This window comes from Dermacentor albipictus, chromosome 9, assembly GCF_038994185.2.
Source record: "Dermacentor albipictus isolate Rhodes 1998 colony chromosome 9, USDA_Dalb.pri_finalv2, whole genome shotgun sequence".
NCBI lineage: Eukaryota > Metazoa > Arthropoda > Arachnida > Ixodida > Ixodidae > Dermacentor > Dermacentor albipictus.
This window is the reverse complement of record NC_091829.1, coordinates 23,564,471-23,591,117: the sequence shown is the minus strand read 5'-3', so window position 1 is coordinate 23,591,117 and position 26,647 is coordinate 23,564,471. Positions and strand designations below refer to the sequence as shown.

At 44.3% G+C, this 26,647-nt stretch overlaps 1 protein-coding gene across 2 annotated transcripts in view; it reads right to left on the bottom strand.

The window, feature by feature from the left end:
* The window catches only part of LOC135902004 (neprilysin-1-like), a 64,359-nt gene extending 50,632 nt beyond the window's left edge, over positions 1-13,727 (bottom strand). For both annotated transcript variants that reach the window (XM_065431899.1, XM_065431900.1), the window contains exons 1-5: positions 13,624-13,727; positions 10,992-11,096; positions 8,148-8,198; positions 1,108-1,269; positions 380-466 (exon numbers count right to left, since the gene is read on the bottom strand). In XM_065431899.1, the coding sequence (XP_065287971.1) occupies positions 380-466; positions 1,108-1,269; positions 8,148-8,198; positions 10,992-11,079 (388 nt within the window). In that variant the 5' untranslated portion in view covers positions 11,080-11,096; positions 13,624-13,727. The remainder of the gene's footprint in view (positions 1-379; positions 467-1,107; positions 1,270-8,147; positions 8,199-10,991; positions 11,097-13,623) is intronic.
* Between the last annotated feature and the right edge of the window lie 12,920 nt (positions 13,728-26,647).

Below are 26,647 nucleotides of genomic sequence, written 5' to 3'. Positions count from 1 at the left end.
TTGTCTTCAACAGAGTCTTATTTCAATTACTTTTTTTTCAGTGCTATCTTCACAACCTTCTTCAACCGGCATACCGCGAACGGCACAGGGATTTACGACCTATAATGGCACATTAATAAAAGTCATGATGTCGTGATCTCAGATAGGTGCGTAAGTAGTTTCAGAAATAGAGTACTATACTATCTGATTAATGCGTTTTCGTGCGATTGTGATTTGAATGCCTGCGTTAAAGTTGTGCTTTTGCTCTTTGAAAATTGAACAGTGATGACAGAACCGGGAGCTAGTAATTCGAGCTTTTCACTATGTGCCTCACTGAAAACTCACGATTTTTTTTTCATTTTGCAAGCGAAGACAAAGAACAAAGAGATATTTCACTCACATTTGCACATGCATGCCTGGTACATAGTTGCCGCCATTTCCTTCACATTACGAGGTTCAGTAAAGTCTGTTACGTTCTCTATGATCCCTGCAAGGAACGAGTGACCAGCTTCAAATCCGTCGCGCTCCATCGCGTAATATATGCACAGTTTTTACAAATACCAAAGACACTGTGAACATTCGTCTAGGAAGTACCAAGCGTACGCGGAAACAGTAAACCTTTGTAATAGTGTGACATTGATTACTTTTAGGCTCATATTTACTCGGTGATTGCAAGGAGAACATGAACAGTTGTGTAGAAAGTTAGCAACTGCAAGGAACAGTATTTCTCATGCACGATTATACTACCGAAGTATACTCCTACGATTTTGTTGGATTTGCAGCATACTGAGAAGGGCCAGTGAGATTAAGGATTCATCCACGATAGGTAAGGCAGATCATCGCAACAGCCTATACCACAAGTACACCACTCCGACAAATAATAGACTTATCTCTTCAGAACGTTCGTTTGTGCAGCTCAATATTTAAAGTACCTTCACGCTTATTTTTGTGCTGTACAAAATAAATTTCCCATTAATTGTCATTTCTCATGTGCCCTATCATGTTATACCATAAATAGGGATATCTGAGGAACACGAAAGTATTATGGCGAAAAACACTTTTGCTAACTTTCAATATAGAAAAATGCAATGTTGCGCTTCTAACTTTGATATATGAAGTAATTCTTACCTCTTAGATCACGCAGCACGTTTTCTTCCGCTTGTTCGAACGTTCCAAACGACGTATCAGTCTCTGGAATAGGGTGCTCTCGAATCCACCCATCACAAACGAAGCCGAAGAAGTCGTCACAGGGTTCGATGCTTTTGTTTATGCTTTCCTTGAGCAGCCTCGCTGATATGCACACGGGAATTAAATGCAATAGTGGTCAATTTCTCACATGTTGAGAAACATTGAAAAAGCAGTAGCTGGTTACTTATTAGGAAACTCGCATGCAGGCGCAATTCGAAATCCGTATGCGCAGAACAGGGGTAATTGGAGATTTGGAGAAATTATTGGGAGAAATGCGTTCCTCCTGCAGTGGACATAAAATACGATGATGATGATGATGATGATGATGATGATGATGATGATGATGATGATGACGACGACGACGACGACGACGACGACGACGACGACGACGACGACGACGATGATTTATACTAAATGGTGGTCGCGTTGGGGAATATAAAAAAAGACGTTTACCTCAGTATAGGGCATTCTAATTAGAGGGCACGTGGAAAACAGTCGCACTATCCCTAAACTATGACGTGGTGGATAGAAAACGTTTCCTTTAAATATGCTTAGTTGAGTTGAGTTGGTGGTTGAGTGGAGTTTAGCTGGTGGGATTAGCCTTCCGTTGCTGCCGGCAATTGCTGCACCGTAGCGACACTTGAAATTAATAAATCACATAAATCCTGCACAGACCTCACAAATGGTCACTCCTAAGGTCACCATGTGGAGGCCAAATCCGCGTCCTGCAGATAATTTAAAAGAAGGCGAGAAACTTCCTTCCTACACAACTGGCTCCCGCGCGGGAAAACAATTTCCTGAAGAGAATTGTGAGGAACTCCTGTCCTCTTGAGGGACCGGAATAACACACTCCTTTCCGCGTTATACAGAGTACAGCACATTTGGTAATGTTCTATGTCACCGCACACACCGCACGTTGAACATAATGCAGACAACGCCAGGCCAGTCTAATACATCCACGTTGATGGTTGTATTGTGTTGATGGTTTACATAATAGTATTGTCGAGGTTTTAGGCCAACGAAGTACAATCAACAAAAATTACTTGCAATAATCACAAGAAAGGATGACAGCAGATCTGAGCGACCTTGAATACTTGAAACCCGATTTCCAGCGAAACTGTTCCTTTCGAACAGTTGCAATAAAGATTTCAGTTTCTTGTAAGTATATCGTCTGATTTAAAAAGTTACTTTGTATATGACTGTTCCATTTGAACGCTTTCCCGCATGTAAGGCTTTGTAAATTTATTCTAAGTGTTTAAATAGCCAGTAATCGTTTAACAAACAAGTTACTTCGCCATAACATTTATCATAGTGTCCCCCGTCCCTCCCTGTGCCCCCCCCCCCCCCAGCCATTGAACTTCCCCTAGATTTCATATTGGTTGAGTTCAAGGTTCTCGGAGACCTACGGGTTACATTATTTGTTCGCAAGACACATTCATAAAGCTCAGGATCGTTCTCATGCGTACTTTACTGCAAATGTCATAATTAGTCCCTTGTCTTTGAAGTGTAGCTAAATATAACCCATAAGGCGGCCTTTATTTTCACCAGACATTAACAAAGTGCCTTGTTCATTTCACCGAGCACATCGCTGAAACTGGCTGAATTTTTATATTGCAGCCACGCCATACTCGTCTATGCACTCTTCTACGCATGCTACTAGTTTCTGTTGAGGCAAGGAGTAGTGCAAGGAGTAGTACAAAGGAGCAAGCTGATAAGCTTTCGTCAGAATTTTCTTTAGGAAAATCCATGATTCCCGCAGAGGTTCTAGCGAAAAATAGGTCTTCATAATTAAGAATTCTGAGTTTGTCTTCAAGAAAAGAGCAAACCTTTTTTTTTTACCATGACCCGGTTTCTGAAACTATTACCCTTGATGTGCACTCGGTTTTTTCGTCATCGCACAAAAGATGATGCGAAGGCAACCAGACTTGATGCGAAGGCAACCACGGACCAATTGACTAAGGTCTGCCTTCTTGAATGGCGCTTTTGTTTCTAGCCTGATCTTTCTAAAAGATACATTACGGCACTGGTCGAACACAGAGGCAATCGCAGAGCAGGCTTTCTTATGAAAATCAGCTGCCTTGAGGATTTCAAAGCCACCTTCCTTGTCCGATGGTAAGACCTATAGCCGGTTCTGCCTCAAGAACGAAGTTGCGCGTGTAACCAGAACACGTGAGACAGTCGGTTTGTTGCGCGAGACCACATCGACCCCTTTAGAGATATATCGGTTTGCTTTGCCTTGTGGGGCGCAATTTGAAATCCTTCGCACAATGCTTAGAAGTTCCGTCGCGCTCAACATTGGTTCTACGAAGAACTAGGGGCCGAGTTCAACAACACCTTCAACGTAGTCTGTAGAAAAGAACCCGATGTACTAGAAATAAATTTCAGCATTGCCATTAGTTGGGCGTGTTGGTGAACTGACTTGGACAGCGTATTTTGCGCCAGCGAACAAGGACAGAAGGGCGATGACACCACAATGCGCTAACTTCAACTTGAGTTTCACCAAACACCCACCTATTTCCCCCATGCACAGTGGCGCCACCTCATCCAAAAAAGCCGTCTCCTTATCTAACAAGTAAACCAGTGGGGCGCTAACACACGTATCACTGTGCCGACAGATAGCCTGAACCTCAATAATATCTCGCACATCTTTAGCTTTGTGCTTCGCAAGAACCCGGCAGGACTCATACACCGGCTCACAGCCGCATTCCTGACAAATTTCTTTCAAAATTTCGCCAAATTTCACCAAAAAGTGACCGTCATTTCTTTCTTTCAAAATACAAGATACCTGATATTTTTGCTCCTGTCTGGAAACGAGTATTAGTATAGCTCCTATTTACAAACCGCCTGAAAAAGAAATCGTAAGTCAGAAGCGATACGTGCTTTCAGAAAAAAATTCAAGTGTTCTCTTGGTATTGAAATGGCTCTGCACGTTTCACCAAGTTCATTTTCAGGAGCACTTCAGATATAAGTCCTGATTACCCAATAAACTTCGACAGCAATACCTGTAAGAGGTTTGATTAGATGTTTGATGGTGATAAGATCCTGAGAATGCAACGCTATGTAGGCTATAGTTCCAGCATTTGATAATCCAACGATTTCATGGCGTAAGGCAGACCAGTCGTTGGGCGCAGCTGATTATAATGCATTATGCGGACCTACCCCTCACCCGCAGGTTAAATGTAGCAAGCCGATTGTGTTTTGGAATACGGATTATAGTGCTCCCAAAAACGGCATGGTGCAAGTAGCATAAGCTGACATTCGTTAGGGCGGGAATTGCCTAGCGCCAGGCATACTCCGCAAGGTGAGCATGCATGGCGAATCTCGCGGGTCATACCCTACAGGGCGTCCCGAGAAGGCACAAAAGACAATGCTCGCTGTCCACACCGGGGATTTGTAGCAAACATAATCATTACTTATGTAGCCACTCCACTGAGAAAATTCAGCTTCAGCTGTAGGTGTGTTGGACTTTTCAGCATGCAGCCGAAAGTGCCTGCTTTCAAAAGTGGGGGAGCAAATGGCATACTTTGCCTCCATCCACATCTGACAAGGGGGGGGGGGGGGGGGGGGGTCAGGTGCCCCCTTGCCCCCCCCCCCGGTAGATACGCCTATGGTGACGCAAGTGTTGAGAGGGAACCTGAATGTTTTGTTGTAGAACTAGCTGAAAATATTTTGTCCGGGTATCGTGTGCACAGTGAAATTACCGCCCAGAAGTCCCATTTTCGTCCAAAGCGCGAAGTATCGATTGCTATAGAAAATTGGTATACAGCTATACAAAGTAAGGGTAGTAGTTTTATAAACTGTGTAAACTGATAAAAATCTTATTAGTAAATAAGCTAACAATTGTCACAAACGTCCAGGCACACAGAAACACATCTCACTAGACGAGCGTGGACACTCACTGTCAAAACATTGGAGTTAAGAAGAGGAGCCGCACCTGCAAGCCAACTGAATTTCGTGCTGCATCTGGCTTCAACAGGAACTATAAGATGCGAGAACACAGCGCACACGAAGCTATGAGCCCCCGGCGCACCTAGACTTTGTGCTCATCGCAGATCGCTTTCAAGATAGAGATCTCGCGGCCGCGCTCAGCCGTGTCATACGCAGCCGCCGCAGGTTTACACCGTAACCCCCCCTCCCCTCCTCTGGTTCCTCGCGCGTGGTGCAAGACAGCGTGCTTCCTCCCCACCTCCCTCTTCGTGCGCACGAGACCAAGCCACCATCCTGGGCTCACCCCCACACGCTTTCACTCGCACCTACACCATACGATACGCGGCCATGGTATCATGCCACTCGGACTTTATACTAAACATCACGACACCGGCGGCAACGGCAGAAATGTACCTGGAGTGTCCATATAATTGCTATCGCAAAAAAGACTATATTAGAGTTATGAAATCATCTCTAAAATGTTGCTAAATATTATCTTTTTTTCTATTAGGTAAAACACATTTGACTCAGGTTATTTAGGTGATCGCCAAATTGAAGCGTTTTCACTCCTCAAGTGTATTTCCCTTTTACTTCCCAGGTTCACTTTTCAAATGTAAAGCCAGGCCTGAGGACAGGCTTTAAAATTCGTCAATATAGGGAATTGTAATAAGATATAAGATATAGTGTGCAAGCTTTGGTAGAGCCCTTGAGAGAGCACAAACAATTGTATACAGGGCTTTCGAAAAGTTAAAATAGAACTCTGCAAGAACAAAATTTATTGAAGTTCCACCATGATTAACAGGTATATTTTACTCTGACAGTCAATTGGCACGTAAAGAAATATTTGAAAAAAGAATTTGTTTTTAGGTATGCAGTAAAAAAAGTACTATTGCTAGTTTTAAGTCACCGATCGGTTTGTTGCAATGTCTTTCAGCGACCGTGCAAGGCTCGCTCCCACTGAAGAACTACATATTTTATAGAAATGCTTGGTTGGCCTACTATTTGGAGGAGAAGTCAGCAGGCAGTAATATTTCGATTTTCTCGGCTCTATCGCTGCGCTATGTCTATTCGCAGGCCATCACAAATTGGCATATTGTGCCTTTTACATGTCGATTGATAAAGTTCACAGCACAGTATAACGCTTACAAATGTAAACTGAAACCAGCTACGCAAATGACCAGCGATAAAAATAAAAAAACAGGTCGCAAAATACGATAGAACGTAAAAGGACATATCTCCTCCCTTCAATCTGCATACACAATGGCTACATTTAAGAGACGCACTCATAGCAAATGCCATAGACAAGGACATTTAGTCTGCGCTTCGGAGTCGATCTGCAGATGAAAGTCTAAGAAAATACTTAAGCACATGTTTGCTGTAGTTTGATTAGGTCCACAATCTGTCAATAATCTTTTATTTCTACACATCTGAATGTCATTCCAAACCTTTGGCAAGACTGCTTTTACTCGCACAAGCATTAAAACAATGAGGAAAGGACAGTGCAATATTAGGAAATAAAGAAAATCAGTAAAATCTACTTTGAAAAATTGACATCAACCGTTACAGATGTCTACAAAAAATGAAACATTCCTAATAAGAAAATATTTCCAGATAATATTCTATAATTAATGTCCTGATTCGAACACTAACAATCAAGTTAGCGTTTGAATCAGTATAGCATAATTCGAAACTACAGGCGAAGGGTTCTGTGGTGTACAATTGGTATTCCATATATTACCTATAATAGTAAAAGCACGCAATAATGGGAATTCAACAAGAACGCACCCGACTCTTCGCCTATATGCGTCTCTGTGGATGTATGGCCGAATCATAATCATCTTTATTGTTATCATTATTTGCAACAAAGACAACCATGGCATAGGCGTGCAAGACAATCCGATAAGTCATGATTTCTATGGGAAGACAGACCCCCTTAAGAGAAAACATTAATTCAGGAGCTTTAATTTAGGTACACGAAAACGCTGAAATTAATTTTATTCAGCAAGCAGTGCGACCATCTTGGTTAGATTTGTTGACTACAAAAAGTAGAGTTATAATCTAGTGTCCGTAAAAATGATATTTCAGTTGACGCCGTAATGTTTTGCAGTTATTTACTTTCGATGCCCTGAATCGCCGAGGCATTGCAGAGGGGAGTGGGTGACAGTATATAAACAGAGAAACGAGGAGAATGAAACGTGCAGCGTTATGCAGTATTAGCGACAAATTGTAAAAGTGAAATTAAATATAACAGACTGGCACTAAAACAAGTATAACTGAACTAAAAATAAACACAGCATGTTATACAATACTAGTGGGGAAATATGAGCGCAAAAAATTTGGGAAAGGGAGAAGAAGTAATAAATGATAAATAACCATAACAAATAAGTAATAAATAACCATATCCTAATTCTGTAAACTGCCCCCCTCGAGTGATCTAAAATGACCCGTACTGACCTCTCGTTTGCCACTCATAAATATACAGCAACATTCTCTGCATGACCTTTGCAGAAAACTCGTACACATTGTAGCACTTTCATTTATTCAAAATTATACATTTATATCCATTTTATAGATTCATGTTTAAAATTTCTCGCTTTAATAGCTTGATACGTGCAGCTTACAGAACTTCGATATCACTTTTGGCGCAGAGATATGGTTTCGTAAATCTCGCGCTTCTGTTCTTTACATACCTACCGTTTTCCGGCAATTTTAGTAGGGAATTATTAGCCCCAAATTATATGATGCTTACTACAATAATCCCTACAATTTTACTTTCTTTACGAAATGCACCACAATTAACTTCAATCAGTCGAGTGGCTGTTTTATGGGAATATTTCTGCGTCTCATTTGTATTTGAATAGGCAAATCCCAGTAGGCTTCGAACTAAGACTTGCTATTGATGTGTAACGGCGCATCATTAATTCAATGACCTCGGAAAGTTATCACCACGCTGGGCATCGGCTGGAGGCATTGATATGTGGTACATGAGTAGCATAACACTGCATATTCGAAGAGTCAGAATAATGGTAGAGTGGGTGCGAATCGAAGCTTACCTCTCTCTTTACACACTTCCGTGTCACAAATAGTGTAGCCTTTGGTCTTAACTGGCAAACAAAAAAGGTTCATATATTGATATATTAGAGACTTGCGGGTGTTTAGATGCAAAAAGAACAATGTCCGCCTTCTTTTTTTGTTTCACAAAAGCAGGCATTGATGAGGGGAGTGGATGACAATATATATATATATATATATATATATATATATATATATATATATATATATATATATATATATATATATATATATATATATATATATATATATATATAGTTTCCGGGGTTTATTTCCAAGTAAGAAAGCACATCACGTACAAATATGGAGAAATATACAATTGTATGAAAAAGGGTAAGGATTGGCTGGCACATGCCACCAACACAGTGAGATTGGCTGTTTCCTTTTTCAGAAAAAGTGAAATAAAGCAAAGAGGTGTGGATATGTAAAGAAAAGGAGAAGAGAGGGAAAAAGCAGCAAACACCACAAATAACAATGACAAGAAATAGAGCAAAGGCAATAAGAACAAAAGTGCTTGAGTCGCAGCAGGTCGGAATTGTTTAAGGAGGACAAACAGACAGACAATGGCAAACGTTCATGCCGAAAGCACAGCAAAACACAATATGAGAACATAACATATGCAAGCTGCAAGAGGTAACAATGCATGAACAAATGACAACGATGGCAGTTCATATTCGTGAGGGTCCGATTTTATTTTAAAATATACGGTGTATTGTCTTTCTTTTCGCATAAGTTGCCACGTTGTAAAGTGGCTCATTGAAGTTATAGGAAAGCATGATTGCATCTTTTTATTCAGAGGTCGTAATTTAAAAAAAAAAACTGAATAAGTTCTCCTTCATACTACGGATATAGAGAAACGCTCCTAAAGTGTCCAAAATACTCGTCTGTTCTCCTTACAATTCAAATAGTCAAACGATCGGGAAGAAACTTATTATCGGTTAAAACAAGTATTCTTGAAGTTTGTTGAAAGCGCTAAAGGCAGGATACGTAGAGAAAGTTTCTGTCTTTCTCACAAGGTTGCCTCCTTCATTTTCAGCACCGTTGTATCTCCTACAGAATGAATGCCGACAAACTTGTTCAATTTAACGTTTTGACACGATATACTTGGCGTTCTAGCAAATGTGTTCGAAATTGCTTAAAGATAGCGGACATGTGATGAAGAAAGGTTTCCTTTCTAGTGTTTCTAATACGGACGTATATGCATAAATTGTTTCTCGGTAGTATTTAAACAACTAGTTATGCAAAGCAGACAAACGGCCTTGTTTAACCAAAACATCCAGACAATTTTTTTAGGATCCGAGAAAACGCGCATGGAAATATAGAACGCTTTTGAGACACACAAAAACTTCACGGTGCTAATTTCTGCAGTGTACTGAATCCCGGCCAATTTACTTCACAAAAGCGAAACTGAACTGCCGAAATAAGCAGATGTCCCGCGCTTAGACGATGCGCATGCGCAACGTGACTGTTTTCGTGTCACGGTAGGGTGAAGATGAAGCCGGTGAGATGGCGACTTCAGGTGTACTTTAGCTTCATTGTTTCTCGCTAGTGCAGGCGTAAATGGTTAGGTCGCTATTGCGCGTTTGCTAAATGCATGACATTTGCACTCTTTGTGACGTCAGTTTCGCTTTTCTGAGTGAAAGTGGCCGGAATTCAGTACACTGCAGAGATTAGCAGCCTGATTTTTTTTGGTTGTTGTTGCCTGTCTGGAAACGGTTATAAACTTTTGAGTTGGCGGTCTTCGAGTCTGGCATTGCGCTCAATTGTGTGGCTTTGTCAGGTAAAACGGTGGCCAGTCTAATTTACCTATATTACTTGTCTAAATACTATTAAAACTTTAGAATGTATGCCTCCTTGGTAGACGTAATCATAATCTTATAGCATAATTATCACAGCTAGGTTTTTAGCTTTGAAGGAATATTTAACGCTTTCAAAATAGTACAGTGGTTCTGTAGTGACGTGAGCACTTCTTGAATTTCCTTTCTCTATGTAGTTTCTTTTTTTTTATAGCGTGTGTTTCTCCCCCACTTTCGCTCAACTACTGACTCTCCGATATTTCCTCCGCGTAGCATTGGTTAATGTGCCTCCGGACCATTTACCTTTACCCCATTTGTTAACAACATAAACAGGTCCCTTGGGGGAACCATTCGCGCTTAATAATCTGTCATTACCTGAAAATACGTCGACATCATTGCACATGGTGTGTTCCAAAACAATTTCATAAGTACACGTCGCGGTGGCTTAATGGCTAAGGCGTCGCGCTGTTGACGCCAGAGTCCAGGGTTGGATCTCGGACGCAGCGTTTGCATCCCGATGGGGTTGCAATGCGACATTTGGGGATCGGTAAAGTAGCCTTAAATTGGGAAAATTAAATTGGAGCTCTCCACTGCGGTGTGCGTCATTATAGATGCTCCATCAGAGGTTATGTGTAACTACCAGGAACCATTGAATTTAAAGCTCATTGTATTTGTCTTACTTTTCATTGGCAAAAATAGCATAGAGGAAGTTCATAGAGTAATTTCTATTAGGTCTCTAGAACGCCTCTCTGCAGCTTAGGGATTCCGTGCATATCTGTTTTCTTGATAGTTCGAACTTTTTGCAATAAGCATTTGTTTGGAAGTTTACGAAGCAGCTAATTACCGCAACACATAGGTTCTCTTTACTGCTCATCATTTCTTGCTTCCACATAAAATGTGTGCTTGAACTGTGCTCAATAAAAGAAGTCTGAAAGGGGGTGACACACCTTAAGTCTACAAAGAAGTGTATTGGCTATGTAGATTGAATTTGACGATGGTTTGGACCACAATTGGCGACGAGGTGTTTACCTTTCGGTGCAGCAAGGGATAGGCTGTACGGAATTATTCGGCTAAACATGGCCGCCAGGAGATAAACCATTGCGCTGGCCAGACGCATCTCTTCACTTTTGTCACCTGCAGCAGGTAATGCACCATAAGTTTCATGACTGCAGTGCCCTTGATGAATGACCACGTAGGAGTATTGGTCCTTCGGCATGGCAGATACATCGTTTTATAGGTGCAGCACCTTAAGACTATTAATGGAGAAATTCAGAATAGAACTCACAAAGGCTACGATTTTGTATCCCAGTAAGATATATCTCTTTAATATATACTGCATGCGTTTTACGGCCGCGAGATTGTTTTTCAACGAAAATTGTAGAATATGCTTATTTGGGCACATATAAATCCAGTTCCAGTACTTACGTCATGATTCTAGCTTACGGTGCTAACAGACAGCTTTAGCGGTGAACATGTTGGAACGAATGTTTTTTTTTTTAATATTCAAAGGAAAGGCACAAATGTAACAGCTCGAGGCAAAGCAAGTGCTAAACAAACCACGTGACTCGACATACTAAGAGTATGGTCCGAAAACGCAGGCATGCATAATTATAGCAAGAGAAAAGTCTGAAGGAATACGCAACATCTCTAGTACATTTCCCGTGCTAAATTCTCTGCGAACTCGTTGAGCTTTCTACTATCGCTTTCTACAGAAAGTATCTGCGAAATGGTTTATGAAATCTCAATTTCACGCGGCACAGATTACTTTAGAAGCTCCGTAAATCTCTCAGACTAAAAGGCTCACACCAATCCCATCTATTGCGACTGCCTGCGAACAAGTACTACCGAGTAGAACTATTACCAGAAAAGTCAGCGATAACAAAACAAGAAACTCGGGAATTTGCTGAGGCCCGTCACATTGTTAAATCTGAGAATACCCCTGTCTGCAAGCTATCGAGCATGATAATTAAAGCAGCGATAATGTTTTAAAATGAGACCTACGCACCAAGAGATAATTTCGTAGATGTCCTAATTACTGCACTGAGTTTAATAGCTCTTTATGCGGGGTGTTTGGGGTGCTTCGTGTATTCCTATTTATTTTACGCGTGTACATGTTGCGCTTGTTTTTACTAGGTAAGCGATGTCACTGGAGACGTGTTCACCCGGTTTACGTAAATGTCACAGCCGTTATGCTGTCTTGGTAGCCACAGCTCATTCACGGCTCACGCGCCTAGGGTTCGGAGGTCTCCAGAGACGTGATAGGCACGTAGTGTGCTTGACTCAAGTAGGGTATACAAAATTGTAAAAATGACAGCGTTCTGGTTTCAGGCACGTGAGCGGTGCCTGAACGCACATTGGCATTCCTGCAGAAAAGCGGTGCGCATACCACATCGTTGTCTGTACTCCAGACCAAGGTTGCCTGCCACGTCAGCTGATAGCGTGGTTCCAATTCCACACCGATTCACTCGTTTGCACCGATGTCGGCTGCGAAAGCATATCGCAGTGAACGCTCGCATTAAATGCGAGATATTTTTGCCGACATTACTGCCCCACTTGACAACATCACGGAAGCAACGGGTCGATGAAATATGGCCTTTTAAAATGTATAATGATATTTCTATGTATTGGCACATTTCAGTAACTAAAGTACAATTCCATGTTGTTTCACAATTTTCGCCTTGAAGAACTCAAAGATGTCGAAAATATGGTCCGAAGCGAGTACCCCTACTTCTCGATTCCTTCGAAGTTCGTGAACAGCCGTTCAAACAGGAAAGTAAATTATATGGCAGGGCCCTTGTGAAGAAGTCCTCAATTGCAAAAAGTAGAGTGGATAGTAAACGCCAAGGTAGATTTATCTGGTCCTTTAATCGAGCGCTGACCAACACCGAGGGTTTTATTCTCGTCTCGCCCACCGTCGTGTTGCGCTCAGCTGTAACGCCACTGCCGGCGTTCCTAATCGTACCAGGGTTTGAGATGTTTAGCGTTTCCGGCATTCGGGTAAACGCAAAAGAACTTGGCGTTTTTACCAAATGAGCGAAGGCGCGAACACGAACGGCTTGCACGGTGCAGCCATCTGGTGGTGCGGTGCTCAACCAGAAAAAAACACAGACCTGCTATACTGCAGGGGCTAACTGTATTTTCCTTCGCTGCTGGCGTAAATTTTCTACAGCGGTGTAATCGTGCTGCTCTCTAAAATTTGCACCTGCGGCAAAGTAAAACACACTTGGTTACTGCAATGTTAGCTCTATGTTTTGTCTGGTTGAGCTATGTGCCACCAGAGGGCTGCACCGTGCGAGCCGCTTGCGGTAGTCCCCTCCACTCATCCGGTAAAACGCCCAGTCCTCTTGCGTTTACCCGAATACCGGACGCGCTAAATCTCCCTGTGGTGACATTCGTGGTATCAGTCAGGGCGCCGTACCTGCTACACCGCAGTATTAGCGTAGCGTGCTGCTTCGCGCCATGTCAGGTCCACGTATATTTTAGAACACCGAATCAGGACCTCCAGCGCAATAGTAAACTTTGCTTTCGCGTTCACTGCTTCGTCTTTAAGCAAGACAGGCAATTACAAACCAGATGGAGGGAGAACTCCTGAAGAACCTATGAAGCTGAAAGTTGTTATGTTGATTCTCTGTTCGTAAACACATGTATAAAGTACACTTACGTTGATTCGGTGGCGCTCAAGTAAACTTGGTCTCAGACCTCTTGCTCTTTAGTTCACTCCTCGCAGACGACTGGCCAAGCTTCCGGGCTCTCCCTGAAACAAGCTGAGTGCACAATACACAAATGTTTCTCGTTCTTGATGAATGATGGGCCAGCATCTTGTTTCCAGCGGCATTTTTGCGTCCTTTCGTATAGCAATACAGTTGCGGCATTCCTCAACAAATATTAAAAGTCTTCTCTCAGCTCTGCGCTAGCCGACGAGGTACTCGTTCTTGAACTTTGGAAGCTTTAGCCGACCTCACATTTGAGTCCACATTCTTTCTTGATAAGTCCGCGGCAGGCTTCACTTCGAAATATCAGCATGCAGCTCCGACACGCATATATCACGCATGTCTTCGTCTCGATTTTTCTTCTTGGTCTGGCTCTGTCTCTTTTCAAACCTTCGGAATATGGCATGTTGATGCATGTATGCTATTTCTTTCGCGTGTGGTTTTACAACTGATTCTGCTGGTAGCCTCTATAACAATGAAGATTGAGCAAGTATTTTGAGTGCACACAAAGTGGTATGAAATGGCAGTAACCAACATGTAGAATCGAAATAACCTATAATGTAATGGCAACATTACGTATTCAAGCGAGGAAAACAGGCGCACCGTCAACACCTCACTCGAAGATAGAGCTCGCGCGCTTGGTGCCTGACGCTCGACTAACACACCTGCCTGTTTATCCTTCTGGCTCTGTAATTGATGTAGCTGATGCATTGACGCACTTCCAAAGGACTACGACGTCTTCCAGGTAGTCGGTTCTCTGTGGGCTGTTGGGAACGGTTGTGCAAGGGATCTTCGCCACGAAACTATCGCACCACGGCGTGAACGAAAACTTGCGTGAAGCTTGCCTCGAAGTCGGACCAGATGCGAAGGTCAGATTGGTGGTAGCAAAACCACACGTTAGAGATGTCTGTGAGATAGAAGACCTCGTCATTCAATTTCAATTTCCAGTTTAGTCATTCAAGCGCTCGCGCCGCCGGATGGGCCGTCTAGTTGTGGTTCGGAGTGGATGCACACTCGCCGGCGTGCGCCGGGAACCACTTGATACGAATGGTGCTGCCGCGGTCTTGGAGCTGGATCTTGCCGATGAAGGCGACCGCCGGCGCGCATACTTGCCCCTTGGCAAAGTTGCGCACGGCGTTCCTCGAGTCGCTGAGCACGGTGCGACCTCCACCTCGGAGATCGCCAGAGCTCTGGCAACATCCACCGTATCTGTGGCGTCCGTGCACCACACGCTCGCTGCCGTTGTTTTGGTGACCACTGCAACAACCACTGCCGTGAACCATTCCCTCTTGTACTCCGCTGCGTCCACGTACCGGGGGTGCGAGTTTTGGGCGTATTGTTCGGTGAGGGCCTTGGCCCGTGCCTGCCGCCATTCTTCATTGTACTCGGGACGCATGTTCTTCAGAATGGGGTCCACGTGGATGTGGGCCCGCGCTTCGTCGTTTATCTCGCACGATTGCCGGCTGTGAAGTTGGAAGTTGTAACCCAAGGACGTCAGTATACTGCGGCTCGTCTTGGTGGCAGAGAGGCGCTCCATTTGCGCGGTGAGCTGTGCCTCGGCTCTTTCTTCTAGGATGTTATGGACGCCGAGCTGCAGGAGCCGAGCCGTACTCGTGGTCTCCATTAAGCTCAGCACCATCTTGTAAGCTCTTCTGATCAGCGTGTTGATTTTGGCCCTGTCAGTGACCTGCCAGTTGAGGTAGGCCGCAACCTAGGCGATGTGACTCATCACGAAAGATTGGACGAGGCTCACCGCACTGTCTTCGCGTATGCGCGCCCGTCGCGTCGAGACTCGTTGTATGAGCCGCATGGCGTCCATTGCCTTGGTAGTAAGCTTGTCAATGGTTTTGTCGTTGCGGCCGCTCTTGTTTATCAGCATGCACAGGTCCATGATCTTCGGAACTTTGGGGATGCGTTGCCCCGATGCAGTCACGATTTTGATGTGATCGCACTCCCGAGGGGCAGTGTGTTTCCGTCCCGGTCACGTGTGAGGACGAACAGCTCGGATTTGGTCGGCGAGCACATTATGCCGGCGCCGTCAAGGTGCTGCTCGACAGCGGTAACCGCCGTTTGCAGCTGTTACTCGATGCTGCCGTCTGTGCTGCCGGCCGCCCACAGGGTAATGTCGTTGGCGTAGATCGTATGCTGGACGCCAGTCCCCGCTACAGCCCTCGCTACCCCTATCGTGCAGAGGCTGAAGAGAAACGGCGAGATGACCGAACCCTGCAGGGTATCCATGGCTCCCGAGCTTGCGTTCGGGGAGCTTGAGGTCTCCGGCGTGTTGTTGCACCATGCGGTTGGTCGAAAAGCCTTGCATGTAATTGTAGGTCGTTACCCCCATACTAAGTCTTGATACTTGTGCTTGCCGATGTCCGGTGGTTTGCCCAGTTTCGGGATCAGGATCGTTCTTGCCGTTTCCCACTGTCGAGGGAGCTTGCCCGAATGCCAGCATTCATTCGAGTAACGGGTTAGGGCCTCGATCAATGAATGGCTCAAGTTGCGTAGCGTCTTGTTGATAACGAGATCGAGGCCGGCTGCTGAGCGGATGTTGAGCTTGTGCAGCACTTCCCGTACCTCTGGCATGGTAATGTCATGGTTGAGCCACGCGTTTGGCAGCCCTCCGTACGGCGGGTGGGTTTTTGTTGGGTTGTCCAGCAGATACTTGGTTTCCATGCTCTTGGTAACAGCGTCTTTTTCTTGTTGTTGTGCGGGTGGCGTGCATGAGACGGGCCAGGTGGTCGCGCTGGTGTGACTTGGCCTTGGTTTCGCTTGGTGCAGAAATAGATTCCAAATGCAACCGCGATGCAGTTCTCTGTCAGCTCGGTTGTAGATTTCCTTCCACTACTGACGGCACCGGACCTTTAAGTGGTGTTTGTTGGGCCTGTTTACGTTGGCCACCTTCTTTCTCAATTTGTGATTCAGCCGTTGCCGCTTCCAGGCCGCCAATATCAAACGCTTGGCCTCGATCAAATGGGCCATGTGGCTGTCCATGGAGACCACGTCCTCGTCCGTTTCGATGGTCTTGGTGTCCTAGTGCGCTGCACCGCGCAGTTTCGCCGTCCAAGATTCGATGTCTGTGATGTCTTGTGCTGTGGTGAGGCTTCCCTTGCAGAAACCGTCCGAGCCTCTCCTCTTGTGTTTAATGGCGTTGCCCTGTAATTAGTTTGGTATCATAATTTCGAGCATGTTGTGGTTACTGTCCTGGTCGACACCGGTGTTGTGCCATGTTACTTTGCCCGTGCGGTCGTTTTTGGTGCATGCAAGGTCCGGTGTGGTGTCTCGTGCTACCGAGTTCCCGATGCGGGTGGGATGAGCGGGGTCCGTGATTAGGGCACAGCTGTGGTCTAGAGTATCTTGTATTAGGGTCCCTTCCCTTGGCCGTGTCCTTCACGTAACCTCACGCTCGATGGGTGCCGTTGAAGTACCCTGCAACGGGTTGCCTTTGGCCCGGGTGCCGGCTGTGACTAATAGGGTCCTGAATTTCTGTATTTGGTGCTTCGGGCTACTGTAGATGTTGGCGTCTATGATTGTGTGCCTTGGTGTGATAGCGTGTTGGTGTTCTGCTCGGGGATAACGGTGGGTGTAGGTTCGGTGCGCGCTCGTTTCTTGGGGGTTGGGTCAGTGGTGTTTTCCTCCTGGGCTCATCTTGGGGTGTGTCGATTGATAGTGTGCCTTGGTGTGATGGCGTGTCGGTGTTCTGCTCGGGGATAACAGCGTGTGTAGGTGTCTCGGGTGACTGAGCTGGGTCAGTGCTTGGCTGGGCTTACGTGCTTGGAGTTCCTTCTTGACCTCAGCTAGTTCTTGGGCAAGCCAGCGCATGGTTTCTGCCAGCGTCACGTTGGTTGCGCGGAGTTGTTCGAGTTCCTTGTAGGAGGGGCTGGTAATCCACGCCTTCCAGCTGCTCGGAGTACTTCGGCCACTAGTGTCACTGTTGGAGCTAGCGCTGCTTATTTTAACTTCGCCCTTTACTGCGTCGGCCCCTGCTGACTCTGTCACGGGAGCGCGATCGCTTAGTGCCGCAGCTGTTCCAGTAAGATGAGTCATGGTCATGGGATGCGGTGCACGAGGCATGACGGCTACAAAATAATGAAGCACTGAAGGGTTGTCTGAAACAAAAAATGCACTCATTAAAGCGATAGGGTTAAGTGGCTCATGGCCCCGATGACCTGAAAGCGTGGCGCGCGATACCGAAAGACGTGTGAGCTCACCTCACCCACACCACTGCTCGCGCGTGCGTCGTCGTCTTCTTCCACAGCTGGCTGCGATGCCGCTGGTCATGAAAAAAAGGCAAAGTTAATGAAGAGAGAGTTGATTCAGGCACTCGAACCCACAACATTTGGTGTCACGTCGAAGTTAATTAAAGCGCACGCAATTAAGACAGATTTATTTAGGCACTTGGACCCTCCACTTTCGGAGGTAGTCGAACCCACAATCTTTGGTGTTAATTAGGGCGAAGATAAAGCGTAAGCTAAGGCACTCTGCCCCACACCCTTTGGTGGGAGAAAACAAGTAATAAGAAGTTACAAGGCATTAAAATGAGAACATCAAGTAACTTAATGAATTTCTCTTCAGTGCGCAGGCTTTCGCCTTCACCCTCTTTGGCGATGCAAAAGTGACTGTCACTTTCTTGCCAGTATTTTTTACAGGGAAGCTGGTAATGAGACTACAAGTGCTCAGAAACGCTATACGCCACATTTCACAATTTTCTAAAAACAAGCTGAATAACTTTGAATCCAATATTCTACGAAAACGTAGGGAATGTAACGGGTGATGTGCAGACACATATTAAAAGGTGTCTGTCATATACGGTTTGAAAGAAAATTGCTAAATGATAGTGTTAAGCCCGTTTGCAGGTGTTATATGGCACGGTTGAACAATTGCTCGGCTTTTCCTGGAGCACCAACAGAGGCAAGTACCTCATATTTGAATAAAAAGTTGGTCATTGTACCGGTAATTTGTAGCGAAGGTTTGAAGAAACAATAGCCTAATATCCTTAATGGAGCGAATGCACACCTTGACAAGCGCAAGTGCTTCAGTAAACCAGTGCTTCTAACGTTTCAGTGTCTGCTAGCCTTACCAATAGGTACGCAAAATATTGCCATCTCGCATATTTGTGTGATTATCGCGTGACGCACTCACGTGGACAGTTTTTCAGTCGGTCCAAGCGTAAAACACTGCCCTGTTAAAATTTCTTCAGTTGCTGAAAGCATCATATCGCCATTTGACGCTGCATTTTTTCAGTTTCATGAGACAACATTATGCTACGCAAAGTTTATATTGAGCGACATTTAGAGGTGCGTTATGGGTTATGTATAAGCAAAACTTAACGTGTTCCAGTTAATTGCGGCCTCTGCAATAAATTATGTATTCCAGCACTCTAGACTACAAATAATTGAGTTTTACCAGTAGCGCAGTATGTACCCCATTAATCGGGTATAAATACACATGGCACTAGGATAAAACTTGGCAAAATTGGCCATTACAGTTGTTTGTGCGAAGTTAAACGCGCGTAAATCAAGTACAGTTTTTTCGATAATCTGCTGAGGAACTGTTCATAAGTCACACAACCATTATCAACTTCGTTTTCAAATGTACAGAGAGAACTCTGCGTTACACAAATGTGATGTTTAAAATAAATGGTTAAAATATTGAGCCCATTGTGTCGTGAAATTTGTACGTTTGTGGCCTTGTTATGAACGTAATTGGTCTTTATTATTGAGCACTCTTTCTTTCTTCATTTTTAATGATTTCTTTCGGGTGAAGTGGGGAGTCCTCGTTTATCTAAACGAGGCACCTTCTTTGTGCTTTTGAAAACTGAGAGTCGGGGAATGTGTGATGTGTAGGCAAAGTTCTAAGTGGGTGCTTTACTTGCGGCCCTTGCAAATAAATTGCGCATACAAGTTGTCCGGAACGTTATGAGTGTGCCTTCGCAGTGGGGCGAAATGGGCGCTGCATACGTACAATTACAAGCCAGATTAAATTTGCCGAAAATGAATAGAATGGTATGTCAACTCTCTGTGGGGTGTTATTGCATGTGGATTACCTATAACCTTTGCCAAAATTTCATCGAGTATTTTAGGGCTTCATACTGCTGCTATCAGCTATGTTTTCAATTGTGGCGGAGGGGAGGGGACAACATGCCGAGGCTGAGCACATTATTGCTAACGTCTTCATGAAGTAAAATTTGTATGGATGAATAACTGATATTTAAAAAATTCGCCAACAATGCAGCCTTATGTGCGGGCAACCTTTTAAATTGACTAGTGGTATATGAGTAATGTGTCTAATTACGAGATTTAACGACAGGCAGCTAAACCTCTCAATGCAACTGCTGGAAAGAAGCAAATTTTGCCGGAAATTGGGTTCTGATTCTGAAAGGTCCCACAAGTGCTATGTCTTTTTAATATTTCTCTATGACTATAATGTTATGTCCTGTATAGAACGCTTGTTGGACTTCGCACAAAAGTTGAAGTCTGTGTGGGACAAGCGATGATATACCTGGTTATAACGAAGTTGAACGGGAAGCCAAAATCACTGTACTACGGCCAAAGCACTTATATGCTTGAAAGTGGTATAGCTGTGTCCAAGAACTTTGCGTTAGGCAGCTCGGTAAGTGTTTACTGCCTCACCTCCTTTGGAGCCTCTATAGTGAATAGAAAAAAAACAGATCCTACTTACTGTGGGAATCAATGTTGGGCGAAGAATTTGGCCGGTATGTGGCTAACCACCATGATTTGGGATTGCGCAAAGCCTACCCAGGGGCACTACGGTGTTCCTGTAAAGTGAGTAGGTACGCGTCTGACGCGAGCATGTGTGCGTGTGCGTGTGTGTTTGTGCGTGTGTGTGTGTGACGACAGTACCCAGACAACGGTGACGATGTTCATGTTTAGACGGTGGCATGAGTTTTACTCCGGCCGTTCGATGCGCCCTCTTACAACCCGCCGTTTGTTGAGTTCTGTATAAGCACTGGACGAGCGTAAAAAAAAAAGAAACATGGATTGTGATGTCCCCCACAACTACGCTTTAGGCAATCGCACCTACCTGTCACAATGGTATGTAGCGCATAACTTAATGGCATGTAGCGCATTTGCACTGCGGTGATGAAAGGGTAGAAACTGTCTGACCTGGCCCAAATCAATAAGAAAATTTCAGTTGTATGAACGCAGAACAATTAAAAGACGGAAGAAATACGCCGCTAGCAAATGGAATGACAATACAGTAGTAAAAGCTATTGCGTAAAGAACAAAACATTACGCTCTGCTTTACGGCGGAACCGAAAGTGCGTTTCAGAAAGCTGATGTTAAAACTATAGACATGTTAACCCTGCAATGCCAAACTATCGTATATCCAACGCCGAGTTAGGCGCCTCAATATGCTTATTCGGGCACCGCCAAATTGACGCCATGACAATAGTTGCGTTTTTTGTAGGCTGGAAGGAAGCTTCAACTGAAGTTCCACATACGCAAACTTCTTACTTATAAATACTTACTAGACTAATTATCTTTCGATTCAAATAAGAACTTCTTTTTTTGTAAATAAATGTACTATCCATTGCCAGAATATAGATAACCAAGTTGTTTGAATGCTTCGTGATGTGAAGCTAGGTTTTGGCTTTACAGTTTTAAGACACGGAATGTTGAGACGTATACAAAATGTAAATTACAAAAAGAGCCACTATTGCGGCTCACCGGCAGGCATCAAATGTGGACGCGGGGAATCGTTAATCGTGAAGGTCGGAGCTTTGAAAATATGAGCTGAAAATTTAAAGTTCACTGACGTCACTTGTCCCACTGACGTTGAAGTTCTTCTCGACGTACATTCGCCCAATGACGGAAAGGAATCGTATGAGACTTTTCCAAGAGAATGACGCCAACGTGCCCTTTCTTTTTGCAACACCATACGGGATTCCTAGAAGTACTTTCCAAGCATTTTCAAATGCCCTCGTCGTCAGCTAAAGCAGCTGGAGCATGTGTTGCCATGCAGCTAGGTTGTGCACGTCTGATCTATAAGTGTCAGATGTTTATAGCAATAGGCAAAATCTGTGGACTCATACACAGGTTTCAGAAAATACTGAGTTATGTCTTACAGGTCGTGTATGCTCTCAAAAAACTTGCTACACTTCTTGAAGTAAGAAATCCTGAACATAGCGACTTCCTCTGCCTTGTTTCATGAGATGTTCACCGGGAAAAACAGTCTGTTTGCGATTTGTAGGAGAAGATTAAGAAAAAGAAGAAAACAAATATTGCATTTTTTTTTAGTAACCAAGAATAACGTGCCAGAATTTTTTTAATTGCTCTGTAAGAGAATGTCGGGCGAGTGTCTTTTTCGTTAAACGCATGCATTTTTTGTCCTAATGCGCTGTGACAGCGTAGTACATTTTAATTTTCCCTATCTATTGACGCTTAAAAGCGTTCTCATAAAAAGCATCCTAGTACAACTTGTTTGGGGCACTGACCTATTCTCGGTGCGCTGCCAGACACTGGCCTGGTTTGGGCCCGTTTTAGTTCATAAGGGCGTTCTAAGGGCAATTAAGGACATGCTTTAAAGCACTTTCGCCGCAGAATTCCCGAAACAGTTCTGATACCCGTGCCCAAATGGCGTGATGCTTTAACGAAGCTTTCATGCAACCTGTTCGTCACCTACACTGTTGTGCTTTATAGAATATTTCATTGCTGGGCCAGTTCGAATAAAAGATTGAGGAAGTGTAGCGCTAAACCATACATGACGGGAGAGACAGAAAGAAAGAAAACGCTTACTTAAAACTAAATATTTTCAAGGGGCATTAAACCTTCTCTGTGTTAGAAAAGAGCGTATGCGAACTTTATCAATCGATACGGTAAAAAACCCTAAGAGAAACCGCATTCGATGACAAATATAACCGGAATGCGAAAGAGACAACTACGTGGGTACATTTCGAAGGAAAGCATTGAGTAAAATGAAATAATAAATAATAATCTGACTTGTCGCCCCGGCCTTCATGTATATGCAAGATAATAACGAATATCCATGTATCACAGGGGCACTTCTGTTTTAACGTTGCGGTTATGCTTACCAGATGATCTTGCTTCGCCTCGTTTAGTTCCCTGTAACGAACATTCGGCTGCACATTCGCATTTCGTAATCATTAAGTTTCACTGATGCTTGATATTATTGGTTTTGAGGAACCACTTGATCGTCGGTGTTTCAGGCGAGTACCGTGCTTTCGAGGTGGATTTTCAAAATATACTTAATAAGTTCTGCCTCTGTGAACTTGCTCCCAAATAATCTTCGTTACTGAAAAACAACTTGGAATCTTGAAGCCAACATAAATTTTCTTTTGTTTATATTTCCTCATTTAAGTTCTGGGCCTGTGCTCCACTAAGATCACTTGATTTTTCTTTTTGCCACAACATTTGTTCATGCTACACGAGCCAACAGGCATCTTAGAAGTAAGAAGATCGTTTTCTATAATTACTCGTATATACAAGCACGAAGCTTACGCTTAGTCTTCTGTTTGTTACCTATCGAACATTCTCGCACTCTACACTATACATGGCTTCTGACTATACACTATACAAATTCACTATACAAATGTCTTCTGTTCTGGTATTGCCGTCAAACGGTTTCTTTAAGTTCCAACATGTCTTGTCTGAGTAGATATCTGTCGGGGTAACTTCTCAATATCTACGAACAATGAAACAGGGGACGAATTTAGAAAACTGCTCGTGTGCATAAAAATATTTGAGAAACTCAGAAACAGCTTATGTTTGGAAGTCTTGTTAGCAGCTCATCAATAGTGAACTTTTCGTAAATAGCCATAACGTCCTTTCTGGCATCAGGAAGCTCTGCCATCAGCAATAAGGAACAGTAATACCGAGTATATATATATATACTCGGTATTATATTATACCGATATATATATATATATATCATCAAGGCCTCTCCCATACTTCTCCAACTACCCCGGTCATGTAAAAATTGTGGCCATGTCGTCCCTGCAAACTTCTTAATTTCATCCGCCCACTTAACCGTCTGCCACCCCCTGCTACGCTTCCCTTCCCTTGGAATCCAGTCCGTGACCCTTAATTACCATTAGTTATCTTCCCTCCTTATTACATGTCCTGCTCATGCCCATTTCTTTTTCTTAATTTCAACTAAGATGTCATTAACTCGCGTTTGTTCCCTCACCCAATCTGATCTTTTCTTATCCCTTAACGTTACACCCATCATTTTTCTTTCCACAGCTCGTTGCGTCGTCCTCAATTTAAGTAGAACCCTTTTCGTAAGCCTCCAGGTGTCTGCCCCGTACGTGAGTACTGGTAAGACACAGTGGTTATACACTTTTCTCTTGAGGGATAAAGGCAACATGCTGTTCATGATCTGAGAATGCCTGCCAAACGCACCCCAGCCCATTCTTATGCTTCTGATTCTTTCAGTCTCATGATCCGGATATATATATATATATATATATATATATGAACGAGAAGTACAGGGGTTAACCGAGAAGCCCGATTTTTATTAGTCATACAATAAGAAGCAAAAAAAAAACACTGACATTAAGGACAACATAGGGGAAAGTACTTGTGCTAATCGATGAAACAAAGAAACGATCAATTATCGGAAATGAAAGTGGATGAAAAAACAACTTGCCGCAGGTCCCGCGAAAGGAAACGATCCCACGATCCCACGAAACGGCGCCGTGGTATCTGTAGCCGATATCGCACCGCCTTCTGAAGCTGTTTTTGTTTGTGCGTTCCCCATAGTTAGTAGTTCAATGCGTGTAGAGGGTAGATTTTAACAAAGTTAAATATTGCGGCTCTATAGCGTGATCTCGGGGCCGACATTGATTTCTCTGTTCATACCATGTAAAACACAGAAATATATTTATGAGACTAGCTTTCGACCGATTTCAATGTTATCGTGGAAACAAGAAGACGAATGAGGCGGGGCGAGATCTATTTTTCAACCGATGTGCTTCACTGTTGTCTGCATCGTCGGCATCACCACCTTCCAACTCTCAACCTGATTTTCGCGACTCCGGTAGAGCGCGGTGCCGGTTGAAGAATGAACAATAGAACCACCTGTGAGACTCAGTGCCCCCGAATCGCCACCCACTGCCTCCCGTGGTTTATCCCTAGCCGGACAAGTGTTTCTTTTCCGGCGGCAGCCTGGGTTCCCCCTCGAGCCACACGAGCTAGAAAAATAGCGCACTTAGGCGAAAGCTCGGCTAGACGTGTCCGCTATACGACGATGCACATGGCGCTTCCAACTGCGCCACAGCTGCCAAACGACGTGTGCGATACTCAGCCAAACACCTGGTGTGGAAATTTCCGGCACATGAAGTTGTGTAGTTCGCTTGTGGAGCGGTTCGCTCAATAGACTTGATCACCGGGCCCTGCACACCCGTAGTGTTAGTTGACGTCTAAGCAGCCCGGTGGCGCTTATTACGCGTGCGCTGTAACGTGTACGGCATATTTGCCTTTCCTTTTTTGTCTTTTTTTTTAAGGGGAAGGACGAAAGGCAGCTGATTGTACTGTGAGCGTCAAAGGAGACGTGAACAGTGGAGTGCGTGGCCGAAGCATAAGTTAGGGGGGGAGGGGAGGTATAGTGCACGCCGCCCAGGCATCACCATTGACAGGCACGTACATCCGGTTTGGCCGCACCACGCGATATTTTGCCGCTTGTTCTGGTTCTTACATTTGAAAGGAAGAAAATAAAAGTGAGAGAGAAGCTAAAATATCCCAGTTCGGGGCGAGTATTGTCGCGCAGTTCGCTGAAATATTAGTGCTATCGGAGCGAACAGCGGTGCGCGTACTGCAGTTTGCACCGCCATTGTAGATTCGCTCATGTTGTTTGCCGCTTGTGCGCCACATTCATTCTTTCAATTGGCAAGTTTGCACAGTGCGGTATCGCTTGCAGCCGCGACGGTGGCCTGCGTGGCCGTGCCGAGCACGTTTGACCGTTTGTTTGACTCCCAAACGAGTGCACTGTGCCGCCAAACCGGACGTGCGCGCTTATCAATGGTGATGACTGGACGGCGCGCACTACACCTTCACTTACGCTTGGGCCACGCGCTCCGCTGTTCACATTTCACTTGGCGCTGATTGTACCTATCCAGTCCCGCGTCCGAAGGTAGTGATAACGTGCTTAACGGAAGAAAATTGTTTCTGAACTGGCTTGCGGAGTTTTAACTACGAGGGTATAGTAACCCGTCTATATTGAAAAGCATTTTGCGCAATAGGAAGACAACTTTCTAACTAACTACTACGGCGATAGGAATGTCGTAGAGATTTAGCGAACACCAGTGATAATGGCATTGATCTTGCTGCCGCAGCTAGTCAAGAAAAATGAAAGAAACACTTCGGAGTTCACCACTGCACACCATTCTATTCGACAGGGTACGAACTATTGGAGTGGATCCCTAGCCAAATGCTTGTACGGGGACCATTTTCTAAATGCATTTGAAGAACTTTTCTTACAGTATTACAGCGAATACGCAAATGGCACTTAAGTCCGACGAGACACACAAACGTGTGGCAGCATATCAACAGAAAAGAAGAAACAGAACGGAAAGAAGGAAAAAATGCATTGGAGACGTCGTGATGTCTTGAGACAAATATGTCAGGGTCAGGCTCTTGAATGGATAAAAATGATAGTATTGCAACATAACACGCCTGACAGTAACGCAAGCCTACATGGTCAAAAAACAAATGAACAGGAATTGGCACAATCAAAGCATGACGGCCCATCAATTATAACCACTGCACGGGGGCGCAGGCCGAATACAGAACGGCGTCCTCTTGTGTTTCGCACCTCGCCGTGGGGCCGTGCAACAGAGGCCATTTGCCACGCAGTCGTGCATTCCCATTCCTAAAGGCGACGATCATACGTAGTGTAAAAAAAAGCCGATAAAGCTTCTGCCTTTCATTCCGGTGGTGATAACGAGGTAACGCGCACGCTAAGGAATCACACGTAGCAAATGCTTGTTTCCCTCAC